Below are 14,253 nucleotides of genomic sequence, written 5' to 3'. Positions count from 1 at the left end.
GGAAAAAAAAGTCATATCAGCCATGCAAAAATAAAGACAATTCTGCTAGATGACTAAATGCCAACATTGCGTTGTAAGATTAACAAAAACACTGTCATGATCATACTATAGCCCAAAGTGTCATGATAACATCTTGTGACAACCAACTTAACTCTGTCACAAGTCACATAAAACTGTTACTCATGTATGCATGTTGGCTAGGTCTACTGCTAGCTAACTCAATTTTGTATTAGTTTATTTAAAAATGTGTTTTTCCGCCACTCCAAATACAAACATACATACGCAAACAACAACTTACAGAAATAAACTACATCCTCTGCCCAGACCCGTACGCTCACACCTCCATCCTTAGTGCCTGCATTATTGTTTGTCACATGGCCTTATATTGTACCGATTTGTTTTTCATAAGTTTACATTGTAATACTTCTGACAGCAAACTTTCTAGCTCCACCCATACATTTAGGATTTTATAGCATTCCCAGAAAACATGGATTATTGAATCATGTTAGTTTTACACTTCAGACATGACTCTGCCGTTGTGCTGTAGAAAGTGAATTTTTTCACTTGTATGATAAATTATATACATTAGTTTATACTGCATTGACATACATTTTCATTAACTGCAATTTCATTAGTTATGCGCCAACTTTCCCCCCCATCTTGTGCCAATATCAGTTATTTTAAGTCTTGGTTAAAATAGTTTTGTTTTTTTTCTTCTAAGAGATGGTCAGTTGGATATGCTCTCTGCAAGGTTTGGTATATATCTAACCTATCATATGAACATTATTTTCTGACTCAAATAAGAGTCGCTCAAGGTTGCTCTGATGTTCAAAATATTGTGTGATATGTCACTTAAGAATGTATTTCAAATTGGTCAGTCCAAAATGACTTTTTAATTCTGTCATGGAAATGAATGTATTTCCTGTTACCAAGTCATTTACAGTTTCTATGCCTTTAGTTTATCCATGTGGACCAATTTATCGGTGAATTCTGAAAAGCTATGCTAGCCAACAATCTTAACTACAACTAATAGTTTCAAGAAAGCGTAATGCCAGTTGTCATAAGCTGTTATGACATCAGCTCTGTAATGACTGCTTACGGCATCTTGCCCGTTCGGTCACAAACATTACAGTAAGGCCCTCATGACAGAAATATAAACTAAAGTCAAGTTACTGATTTCCATCCATACAGCTTAGCCACTTCCAGACATCCATGTGTGGTGTCACTTATGTGGCTCATTAGCCTTTACTCTACTCCCGGTCTCCCTTAATGGGAAAGGATCTTGCTTGAGTGTGAGTGAACATGTGTCTGGTGGGCCTTGTGAACCGGTCTCTCCCTGTCTGCCGCCTCCTCAGACTAAATGTCTGCATGCTGCTATGAAAAAGCTGGTCCCTCCCTGTCTTGCTCCTGAATACAACATGTTAATCATCATTGCTGTTGATCAACATAACACCTTCGCATACACAGTACAACATCTATCTTAAGAGCAAAGAGCGGGCGAAAGCAATGTGGCGAGGGCCCCACCTACGAAGAGTTTCTGCCATATTGCTTTCATCTTTTATGTCCCTTCGTATCTGTGGGCTAGAGGGCTATCAAGGACATAGGCAACGAAGCAGGTTTTTTGGTTTTGAAGCCAGCCACTAAGTAGTAGTCGGTATCTCAGTGGTTGGTGTATACCTGCACAGAGCCCCCATGCCTGTCTGCGGCCAGGTGGGAGCTGCTCATGTAGGAGGAGTTTGTCTGCCGGTGGGGCTGTGCATCCCATGCCCCTCTGCGGTCTGATGCTGCCGTCTGGTTGGTTGGGGAGGCGGATGGGCAGAGCAAGATGTGGGTGGGCGGTGCAAGTGAGTGAGAGCAGCAGGTGCCAACAGGCCATGCAACGCAGGAAAACAAAGAAAAAGAGGTGAGACGCATGGCGAAGCTGGGAATACGTGTAAGCAATTGAAAACAACCAGGTCAAAACAAAAAAAGTATGGCAAAATTAGAAATTTAAAGGTAGACTCAGCAAAATGACGTTGCCACGAGCAGCATCGCCGATATCGAGATGAGCGATATGCAACACTTCACTCTCATACAGTATCTGCGCATGTGCAAAGGTTGCCGTCACGCGGTGACCGCGTGATAGCCACGGGAACAAAACAGCGGAGAAGTAGAGCCTCACGTTTCAACACTAAGTTGTTGCTGAAATTAACCCTTAATCTACTTCATATGGCTGAGTCTACCTTAATTTGATTTCTGATTTTAAAGCAAAACATTTTAGACAGTTATAAGAAACCCTGTATGTATGTTTGACATCTTTTTCTGTATTACCATATTTTATAACCCTGGTGGCTTTCCTAAGAGACTTGCATTGTTTCTTTGTCCTGGCTGCATTAATTGAGTAGTCTGGGCCAGCAAGCACTGCTTTATCCCCCCATGTATCTCGTTCTTTCACTGTTCCCCTGGACAGGACAGGTTGCATGTGACATTGAGGGATTAGCTACTAATAAAGTTGTTGCAGGGGGCTTTGGCAGGGGTCTTATGCAGTCTGGGAGCTTTCAACTGGTAATTACTGCGAGTTCATTTCAGACTGGTTGTCATGTCCTGTATTGCGGGTCTGAAGTCCTGGCTCAATAAAACGACTCGTGCTTGGAGAGACTGATGGGGTGATATGCATCGACCTACTCAAAACCAAGGATGTTTCCTTTACCCCCCTCTCATTTCTCTCCTTTTTTCTACCTCTAGTTCTCTTCAAGTCCAATCTGCCTTATTCACCGTCATCTTTCTCCCTCTACCTAAATCTCCGCTCCATCGCAATTCCTTCCTCTACCCTCCGTCTCTCCAGCTTGCTCTTACAATCCCTTTTTGGCACATACTGGAGCACCAATGGAGACAGGTGGGTTGTTGTTCAGAGCTGAAGCAATGATTAGAGATAAGTCTGGGACTCCTGGGCGCAGTGCCACACACACTCACGTAGAACTACTCTAGCTGCAGCCAATCAAATTTGAGACAAGCTTCACTGCCTGTTGGGAGCCATAGCTGGAGGACTTCCAACTGTGAAATTCCTTTTGCGTCTCTCCATGCCTCTTTCTGGTTGAACACAGCCAGGCAGAGGCGGAGATGGACGAGGTATTTTGGTGCCAACAGCAACTCATCTAAAAGATCAGCTGAGACTACATGTTAGGTTCTAATTTCGACCTGAAAGCTCCTTTTGCTTCTGTCTTTTCCAAAAGCGGAGATGCTGAGAAATATAATTTTTTACTTTATTTTTTAATAAAAAACTATGGACTGCTACTCTTTTGCCTTAAAATTTAACAAATGTAAATGGTGTTGGACTAACTGTAGTGTAAATTGTAAAGCTTGTTGAGAGCTAAGGTGATATATTTAGACAATCCCAAACCCATAATCATATGTCTTGCAACTCCATAGCATTGAAACTAATTCTACAGTAGGTCACTTATACAAATATAAGGTGTTCAAGCAAGCAATACTTATTCATTGTCCTTGTGGCTGGTAAGGTGGGGACCAACACCATTTCAATCTCCTTCAATTTAGGAATTGGCTCTCCTATTGAGAAATTCCATGTCCAAATCAACTGACAGGAATGGAAATAGTATTGACTAGAACCATGCACATTTTCATCACAAGGATTTGTATATTCATGAATTTGTTGATTCCAGTAGATTTTCTGGAAATTATTGGCTTTTTCAGATGAACAGGCAGAGCTGAAGTGAGACTGTGTTTACCTGGTTCCGTAGGGGTTGTTGCTGAGAGGGCCTGTCTCTGTTAGCGTTGCTTTCTCTCGTGATGGCAGACGCACCCGAGTCCACGTTGACAGCCCCCACTGGAGTAGGCTGAGAGAAAGAGTGAAAACGAGAGAAAGAGAGACTGCCAGGTATACAAAAAGGCTCAAGGAAATATATATATTTTAATTCTTTCACGTGTTTTAAATTCTCTACTTTTGATTTCCCAACTTTCCAGCTATGAAAGGTACACAAAAAGTTATACAAAAACAAAAAGGAATTAACAGTTAGCAAGCTGCTGCAAATCAGGACATTTACTCTAGTCTTTCAACAGCTGCTATTTGACAATTGTAGTTGAGACTACACTTATGCTATTTAGCACGTGAACGCTAGCTACTCACAATCGGTCTGCCATCCCAGTCGTAGGTGTAGTCAAAGGTGTATCCTTTCCGCTCAAGCAGCTCGGTGAACAGAGTCCTCAAATACTCGTAGTCGGGCTTCTCAAAGAAGTCCAATCGCCGCACGTAGCGCAGGTAGGTGGCCATCTCTTCTACAAATGGGGAAATACAGTCAACATGGTTCAGGCAAAACAAGAGGCCCATCTAGTCATACCTGACAATTGAGTGCACTAAGGCCACATTTTCCCCTCTACTGATGGTTTGTCACAAAAACGCCTGCTTTATTTGTAAATATTTGTAAACAGCTTGTGCACGGTATCTAAGGAAGTCTCGAGGTTTTGCTCGCCTGAGGTAAAGTATATCATGATAAACTGTAGACCACACTATCTACCTAGAGATTTCATCTGTATTTTTCGTAGCTGTCTACATACCACCACAGACCGATGCTGGCACTAAAACCGCAATCAATGAGCTGTATACCGCCATAAGAAAACAGAAAAATGCTCATCCAGGAGGCGCTCCTAGTGGCCGGGGACTTTAATTCAGGGAAACGTAAATCAGTTTTACCTCATTTATAACTAAAGGGAAAAAAAATCCTAGACCACCTTACTCCATACACAGAGACACATACAAAGCTCTCCCTCACCCTCCATTTGGCAAATCTGACCATAATTCTATCCTCCTGATTCCCGCTTACACGCAAAAATGAAAGCATGAAGCACCAGTGACTAGCTATATAAAAAAAGTGGTCAGATGAAGCAGATGCTAAACTACAGGACTGTTTTTCAAGCACAGACTGGAATATGTTCCGGGATTCTTCCAATGGCATTGAGGAGTAGACCACCACAGTCACTGGCTTTATCAATAAGTGCATTGATGACGTCGTCCCCACAGTGACTGTACGTACATACCCCAACCAGAAGCCATGGATTACAGGCAACATTCAGACTGAGCTAAAGGGTAGAGCTGCCGCTTTCAAGGAGTGGGACTCTAACCCGGAAGCTTATAAGAAATCCCACTCTGCAACCTATGCTTGCTTCAAGGCAAGTAACACTGAAACATGTATGAGCGGATCAGCTGTTTCGGGCAACTGTGTGATCACGCTTTCTGCAGCCGATGCGAGTAAGACCTTTAAACAAGTCAACATTCACAAGGCTGCAGGGCCAGACGGATTACCAGGACGTGTACTCCCAGCATGCGAGTGTCATCATTGACATTTTCAACATGTCCCTGATTGAGTCTGCAATACCAACTTGTTTCAAGCAGACCACCATAGTCCCTGTGCCCAAGAACACTAAGGTAATGTGCCTAAATGACTACCAACCTGTAGCACTCACGCCTGTAACCATGAAATGCTTTGAAAGGTTGGTCATAGCTCATAAACACCATTATCCCAGAAACACTAGACCCAAAATGTGCATACCAGCCCAACAGATCCACAGATGATGCAAGCTCTATTGCACTCCACACTGCCCTTTCACACCTGGACAAAAGGAACACCTATATGAGAATGCTATTCATTGACTACAGCGCAGTGTTCAACACCTTAGTGCCCTCATAGTTCATCACTAAGCTAAGAACCCTGGGACTAAACATCTCCCTCTGCAACTGGATCCCGGACTTTGACGGGCTGCCCCCAGGTGGTATGGGTAGGTAACAACACATCCGCCACGCTGATCCTCAACTTGGGGACCCCTCAGATCCTCAAAAGGTTTTACAGCTGCACCAATCGATGGGGTGCATCACAACCTGGTAAAGGCAACTGCTCGGCCTCTGACCGCAAGGCACTACAGAGGGTAGTGCGTACGGCCCAGTAAATCACCGGGACCAAGTCGTAAAAATAGTCCAAGACACCAGCCACCCTAGTCATAGACTGCTGTCTCTGCTACCGCACGGCAAGCGGTACCGGAGCGCCAAGTCTAGGTCCCAGAAGCTTCTAAACAGCTTCTACCCCCAAGCCATAAGACTGCTGAACAAGTAAACAAATTGCTACCCAGACTATTTGCATTGCTTTTACTCTCGGTTTATTATCTATGCAAAGTCATTTTAATAACTCTACCTTCATGTACATATTACCTTGACCCCGGTGCCCCCCGCACATTGACTCTGTAACGTTACCCCCTGGATATAGCCCGCTATTGTTATTTACTGCTGCTCTTTAATTATTTGTTATTCTTATCTATTACATTTTTTTTTTGTTATTTTCTTAAAACTGCATTGTTGGTTAAGGGCTTGTAAGTAAGCATTTCACTCTAAGGTACCTGTTGTATTCGGCGCATGTGACAAATCAAATTTGATTTGATTTATATAGCAAATGTGCCCACTGATTTTGGCACATGCTCTTCAGCCAATAGCTCGCAGATACAGTGCAGGTAGGCTACCTACATTATGAGATTATTATGGATAAGAGCGATATTATTTGTATCTATCAAACGGCAGCCAAGCATCAATCATCATGTCACCAGAATAAGATCCTCGCTATTTATTGGAATAGTATTTAATCTGTTGCCTAATAAACTGCATGCTTTCGAGTCGTGTAAGTTGTGGGAGGACCATACCAAATATTGAGTGACTACTTCAATATGATGGTTATATCAATATTTGCACATTTCTCGTATAATTCATTTTTAACGACCCAAAAAGACACCATGTCAAACTAATAAATTGTCGGCATTTCTAAAATTTAACCGGCAGTTCCTGTTTCCATCAGCCCAGTTGTAAATTTTGTCATGCAACAGCTAAATTCATCCGCATGAAAAGTTGACAGAGCATGTATTTGCAAGACACCATGTTTCCATCATTCACTCTCCTATGCGCCTGTCCTCCAAGAAGCATCTTCTGCTAACTTAAACTTCTTTGGGATAGGGGGTAGCATTTTCACTTTTGGATGAAAAGCGTGCACAGAGTAAACTGCCTCCTACTCAGTCCCAGATGCTAATATATGCATATTATTAGTATTGGGATAGAAAACAATCTGAAGTTTCTAAAACTGTTTGAATGATGTCTGAGTATAACAGAACGCATATGGCAGGCAAAAACCTGAGAAAAAATCCAAAAAGTGGGAAATCTGAGGTTTGTAGTTTTTGAACTCAGCCCCTATCAAATACACAGTGGGATATGGGTCATTTTGCACTTCCTAAGGCTTCCACTAGATGTCAACCGTCTTTAGAACGTTGTTTCAGGCTTCTACTGCGAAAGGGGGCCGAATGAGAGGGGATTGAGTCAGAGGTCTGGCAGCAGCCTCGATCTCAGTCACGCGCATTCACATGAGGTAGCTCTCGTTCCATTGCTTTTCTACAGACAACGGAATTCTCCGGTTGAAACATTGAACATGTATGATAAAAACATCCTAAAGATTGATTCTATACTTAGTTTGACAAGTTTCTACGACCTGTAATATAACTTTTTAAACTTTTCGTCCGATGATCGGCTGGACCTGAACGCGCGTTTGGATTTGTTTACCAAACGCCCTAACAAAATAAGCTATTTGGACATAAATGATTAACTTTATCGAACAAAACATACATGTATTGTGTAACATGAAGTCCTATGAGTGTCATCTGATGAATATCAAAAGGTTAATTTTATCTCTATTTGTGACTCCTCTCTTTGGCTGGAAAAATGGCTGAGTTTTTCTGTGACTTGGTGGTGACATAACAATCGTTTGTGGAGCTTTCGCTGTAAAGCATTTTTGAAATCAGACACTGGCTGGATTTGCGAGAAATGTATCTTTAAAAAGGTGCCTAATACTTGTATGTTTGATAAATTTGATTTATGAGATTTCTGTTGATTTGTATTTGGCGCACTGCAATTTCATTGGCTGTTGGAGAGGGGTTCCGCTAGCGGAACGGGGTTAGCAGAACCCCAGTCCAAGTCCAGCTCGCTCTTGATTATTCTATTGTGATTATTAACTGCCATAACATGCAGTGCAAAGTGTGTGTTCTAGGAAATGTAACCATTTCAAAGGCATGTACTAGTGTCATGGTGGAAGATTGGCACAATACCTGGAAAGCTTTCACAGAGGACCTCGATGGGAGTGTTGCGCTTGGTGTCGCCAATCTTCTGGTATCGCTCTTTCAGGGTGTCAGCCTGTAGGTAGAAGGCACAAATTGAGCCCAAACACATGAACATTCCTTCTCTCTCTCCCCCTCCTTGAATCACAACTAGTAGCGCATCACACATCATAGCAAAATGCTTTGCAACAAAAAAACAAGCATTTCTTATTGGACAAGCTCAGATAGTACCTCCCCATTTTGTGCCTACTGAACATGACCCAGCTGACATCATGCCTAGCTCCCCTACCTTGAGTCCTTGCCACGGTAGACTCCCTCGTAGGAAATACATGAACATGTGGCCCAGGGCTTCCAGGTCATCCCGTCGACTTTGCTCTGAAACAAAAAGGGAGGGGTGTCCGTTTTCAGCGGTGACCAGTATATAGCCTATTTACCATACTCCTGTGTTGGAAGGCTTGCTCCACACGCACACACATCTCCACACATCAAAAGTTTATTTGTACGATTTTCTACATTGAAGAATAATAGTGAAGACATCAAAACTACGAAAGAAAACATGGAATCATTTAGCATATTTTAGATTCTTCTAAGTAGCCACTCTTTGCCTTGACAGCTTTGCACACGCTTGGCATTCTCTCAACCATCTTCACCTGGAATGCTTTTCCAACAGTCTTGAAGGATTTCCCACATATGCTGAGCACTTGTTGGCTGCTTATCCTTCACTCTGCGGACCAACTCATCCCAAACCATCTCAATTGGGTTGAGGTCGGGTGATTGTGGAGGCCAGGTTATCTGATGCAGCACTCCATCTTGGTCAAATAGCCCTTCCACAGCCTGGAGGTGTGATAGGTCATTGTCCTGTTGAAAAACAAATTATAGTCCCACTAAGCACAAACCAGAAGGGATGGCGTATTGCTGCTAAAAGCTGTGGTTGCCAGTGTGGTTAAGTGTGCCTTGAATTATAAATAAATCATTGACAGTGTCACCAGCAAAGTATCCCCACACCATGACACCTCCTCCTCCATGCTTCACGGTGGGAACCACACATGCAGAGATAATCCGTTCACCTACACTGCGTCTCACAAAAACACAGCGGTTGGAACCAAAAATCTAAAATTTGGACTCATCAGACCAAAGAACGGATTTCCACCGGGCTACTGTCCATTGCTCGTGTTCCTTGGCCCAAGCAAGTCTCTTCTTCTTATTGGTGTCCTTTAGTAATGGTTTCTTTGCAGCAATTCGACCATGAAGGCCTGATTCCCGTAGTCCCTCCTGAACAGTTGATGTTGAGATGTGTCTGTTACTTAAACTCTGAAGCATTTATTTGGGCTGCCATTTCTGAGGCTGGTAACTGTAATGAACTTATCCTCTGCAGAAGAGGTAACGCTGCATCTTCCTTTCCTCTGGCGGTCCTCAAGAGCCAGTTTCATCATGGCGCTTGATGGTTTTTGCAACTGCAGGAAGAATCTTTCAAATTTTCCAGATGACTGACCGTCAGGTCTTAAAAGTAAAGGACTGTCGTTATTCTTGGCTTATTTGAGGTGTTCATGCCATAATATGGACTTTTTACTGAATAGGGCTATCTTCTGAATACCACTCCTACTTTGTCACAGCACCAGTGGCTCAAATGCATTACATTTTGGGATAGGGGGCAGCATTTTCACTTTTGGATGAATAAATAGCGTGCCCAGAGTGAACTGCCTCCTACTCAGTCCCAGATGCTAATATATGCATATTACTAGTATTATTGGATACAAAACCATCTGAAGTTTCTAAAACTGTTTGAATGATGTCTGAGTATAACAGAAATCATATGGCAGGCAGAAACCTGAAAAAAAATCCAAACAGGAAGTGGGAAATCTGAGGTTTGTAGTTTTTGAACTCAGCCCCTATCGAATTCACAGTGGGATATGGGTTATGTTGCACTTCCTAAGGCTTCCACTAGTTGTCAACCGTCTTTAGAACGTTGTTTCAGGCTTCTCATGTGAAGGGGAGCCGGGTGGGAGCTGTTTCACTAAGGTGTCTGCCAGCAGCCTCGTTCTCAGTCACGCGCATTTGACATGAGGTTGCTCTCATTCCATTGCTTTTCTACAGACAATGGAATTCTCCGGTTGGAACATTAATGAACATTTAAGATAAAAACATCCTAAAGATTGATTCTATACTTAGTTTGACAAGTTTCTACGACATGTAATATAACTTTTTGTCCTACTGGACCTGAATGCGCTTTTGGATTTGTTTACCAAACGCCCTAACAAAAGAAGCTATTTGGACATAAATGGAAATTATCGAACAAAACAAGCATTTATTGTGGGACTGCGATTCCTGGGAGTGCATTCTGAGGAAGATCATAATGCTATTTATGACTATTGACGACTACCCAACATGGAGGATATTTCTCTGGCTGGTTTGGGCTCTGAGTGCCGTTCTCAGATTATGCTTCTTCCGTAAAGTTTTTTAGAAATCTGACAGTGGTTGCATTAAGGAGAAGTGTATCTAAAGTTCCATGCATAACACTTGAATTTTCATCAACATTTATAATGAGTATTTCTGTGAATTCATGTGGCTCTCTGCAATATCACTACATGTTTTGGAACTACTGAACATAACACGCCGATGTAAAGTAAGATTTTTGGATATATGAACTTTACAGAACAAAACATGTTCAGTGTCATCTGATGATCAAATTTAGTGATTCATTTTCTCTCTATTTGTGCTTTTTGTGACTCCTCTCTTTGGCTGGAAAAATGGCTGGGTTATTCTGTGAGTTCCATGTGTGTTATTTCATAGTGTGTCTATGTCTGAGTAGGTGTGCCCAAACTTTTGACTGGTACTGTATATCTAAACGTAGCAAAAAAAGAAACGTCCTCTCAGTCAACTGCGTTTATTTTCAACAAACTTAACGTGTAAATATTTGTATGAACATAACAAGATTCAACAACTGAGACACACTGAACAAGTTCCACAGACATGTGACTAACAGAAATGGAACAATGTGTTCCTGAACAAGGGGGGGGTCAAAAATCAAAAGTCAGTCACTATCTGGTGGGGCCACCGGCTGCATTAAGCACTGCAGTGCATTTACTCCTCATGGACTGCACCAGATTTGCCAGTTCTTGCTGCGAGATGTTACCCCACTCTTCCACCAAAGCACCTGCAAGTTCCCAGACATATCTGGGGGGGGGGGGGGGGGGTCCTAGCCCTCACCCACCATTCCAACAGGCCCCAGACATGCTCAAAGGGATTGAAATCCGAGCTCTTCGCTGGCCATGGCAGAACACTGACATTCCTGTCTTACAGGAAATCACGCACAGAACGAGCAGTATGGCTGGTGGCATTGTCATGCTGGAGGGTCATGTCAGGATGAGCCTGCAGGAAGGGTACCGCATGAGGGAAGGGGATGTTGTCATTGCAGGCGTTGAGATTGTCTGCAATGACAACAAGCTCAGTCCGATATGCTGTGACACACCGCCCCCGACCATGACGGACCCTCCATCTCCAAATCGATCCCGTTCCGGAGTACAGGCCTCGGTGTAACGCTCATTCCCTCGACGATAAACGCAAATCCCACCATCACCCCTGGTGAGACAAAACCGCGACTCGTCAGTGAAGAGCCCTTTTTGCCAGTCCTATCTGGTCCAGCGACAGTGGGTTTGTGCTACAGGTCGACCGATTATGATTTTTCAACGCAGATACCGATACCGATTATTGGGAGGACCAAAAAAAGCAGATTAATCCAACAATTTTTTGGGGGGGGATTTATTTGTAATAATGACAATTACAGCAATACTGAATGAACACTTATTTTAACTTCATATAATACATCAATAAAAATGTAGCCTCAAATAAATAAACATGTTCAATTTGGTTTAAATAATGCAAAAACAAAGTGTTGGAGAAGAAAGTAAAAGTGCAATATGTGCCATTTAAAAAAGCTAACGTTTCAGTTCCTTGCTCAGAACATGAGAACATATGAAAGCTGGCGGTTCCTTTTAACATGAGACTTCAATATTCCAAGGTAAGAGGTTTTAGGTTGTAGTTAATATAGTATTTATAGGACTATTTCTCTAAACCATTTTGTATTTCTTATAACTTTGTTCTTATAGGCACCTTAGTATTGCAAGTGTAACAGTATAGCTTCCGTCCCTCTCCTCGCCCCTACCTGGGCTCGAACCAGGAACACAGACAGCCACCCTCGAAGCATCGTTACCCATCACTCCACAAAATACGCGGCCCTTGCAGAGCAAGGTGCGCACTAAAAGTGTTTCAATCGTCACTCGCTCTGAGACTTGGGAAATGCACCCAATAGTAGTGTACATTGTTTTTATACTGTTAGCTAGTTTTATACTGCTAGCTAGTTCTAGCTAGCTATTTGGGTTGGTAGCTATCAAGTAAGGCGTTTGGTTCATACTTTGGATCAATTTCCAGACTTGTGGAGGTATACAAATTTTTCTGAGGTCTTGGCTGATTTCTTCAGATAGCCCCTATCGACAGTGATGAGAGCACGCCAGAGGATGGATGGATGGATGAAGAGCTGGTAAACCGAAGGAGGAAGGGAAGAAAAGGGAGAAGAGCCAGCGACACCAAGAGAACAAACATTAAATCATATTGTTTACTTGAAATTTTAATAATAGGCGTACTTTTGTTTGTTTTTTCTTCTGAAGACATTATCATGTCTAAAATCAGATTACAATTCATTAATTTAGCGGCGCAACCTCTAACTAGATAGCCATTTCACATCGGTTACACCAGCCACAATCTCGGGAGTTGATAGGCCTGAAGTCCCACCTGGCCAACATCCAGTGAGATTGCAGAGCGCCAAATTCAAATACTCATTATAAAAATTCAGAAAAAAACCCCAGATTTTACATTGGTTTAAAGATTAACTTCTTGTGAATCCAACCACGGTGTCAGATTTAAAAAATGCTTTACGGCAAAAGCATACCTAGGCATACATAGACCAGCAGACAAATCATTACAAACAGTAACCAGCCAAGCAGAAGAGTTACACAACTCAGAAATAGAGATAAAATGAATCCCTTACCTTTGATGATCTTCATATGGTGATCTTCATACTCAGAAGACATTCATTTACTCAATAAATGTTCCTTTTGTTCGATAAAGTCTCTTTATATCCAAAAACCTCCGTTTTGTTCACGCGTTTTCTTCAGTAATCCACAGGCTCAAACGCAGTCAAAACAGGCAGACAAAATCCAAATTATATCTGTAAAGTTCATAGAAATATGTCAAACGATGTTTATATACAACCCTCAGGTTGTTTTTAGCCTAAATGATCTATAATATTTAAACTGGACAATAACGTCGTCAATATAAAAGGTAAACAATCAAGGCACTCTCGGGATTGCGCATGAAAAAAACTGACACGGCAGGGTCCACTCATTCAGACCGGTCTTACTCCCTCATTTATCAGAATACAAGCCTGAAATAATTTCTAAAGACTGTTGACATCTAGTGGAAGGCATAGAAACTGCAATTTGAGTCCTAAGTCCATGGATACTGTAATGGCATTGAATAGAAAACTACAAAACCTCCCCAAAAAACTACTTCCTGAATGGATTTCTCTCAGGTTTTCGCCTGCCAAATCAGTTCTGTTATACTCACAGACACTATTTTAACAGTTTTGGAAACGTTAGTCTTTTCTATCCAAATCTACCAGTTATATGCATATCATATCTTCTGGGCCCGAGTAGCAGGCCGTTTAATTTGGGCATGCTTTTCATCCAAAATTCCGAATGCTGCCCCTACCCTAGAGAAATGAATGCGGTCGAATCCGGAAACTATCATACGTAACCGTTCCGTATTTTATCTAACGGGTGGCATCCCTAAGTCTAAATATTGCTGTTACATTGTACAACCTTCAATGTTATGTCATAATTACGTAAAATTCTTGCAAATTAGTTCGCAATGAGCCAGGCAGCCCAAACTGTTGCATATACCCCGACTGTGTGCAATAAATGCAAGAGAAGTGACAATTTCACCTGGTTAATATTTCCTGCTAACCTGGATTTCTTTTAGGTCATTAATATGGTCGAATCCGGAAACCATCATCTCGAAAACAAGATGTTTATTCATTCAGTGAAATATGGAACCGTTCTGTAT

At 42.1% G+C, this 14,253-nt stretch overlaps 1 protein-coding gene across 16 annotated transcripts in view; it reads right to left on the bottom strand.

The window, feature by feature from the left end:
• csnk1g1 (casein kinase 1, gamma 1) overlaps positions 1-14,253 on the bottom strand; it is a 69,539-nt gene that overhangs the window by 8,545 nt on the left and 46,741 nt on the right. For 4 of the 16 annotated variants that reach the window (XM_021573428.3, XM_021573399.3, XM_021573408.3 and 1 more), the window contains exons 7-11: positions 8,423-8,508; positions 8,125-8,209; positions 4,124-4,272; positions 3,726-3,833; positions 1,678-1,791 (exon numbers count right to left, since the gene is read on the bottom strand). In XM_021573428.3, coding sequence (XP_021429103.1) covers positions 1,678-1,791; positions 3,726-3,833; positions 4,124-4,272; positions 8,125-8,209; positions 8,423-8,508 — 542 coding nt within the window. Of the gene's footprint in view, positions 1-1,677; positions 1,792-3,725; positions 3,834-4,123; positions 4,273-8,124; positions 8,210-8,422; positions 8,509-13,177; positions 13,358-14,253 lie in introns of those variants that run through there. The other 12 variants (XM_021573417.3, XM_090209031.1, XM_021573421.3 and 9 more) reach the window with 5 other exon arrangements.

This window comes from Oncorhynchus mykiss, chromosome 2, assembly GCF_057628025.1.
Source record: "Oncorhynchus mykiss isolate SJ-2025 chromosome 2, ASM5762802v1, whole genome shotgun sequence".
Classification (NCBI taxonomy): domain Eukaryota; kingdom Metazoa; phylum Chordata; class Actinopteri; order Salmoniformes; family Salmonidae; genus Oncorhynchus; species Oncorhynchus mykiss.
The sequence above is the reverse complement of the archived record's forward strand: the minus strand, read 5'-3'. Positions and strand labels throughout refer to the sequence as shown.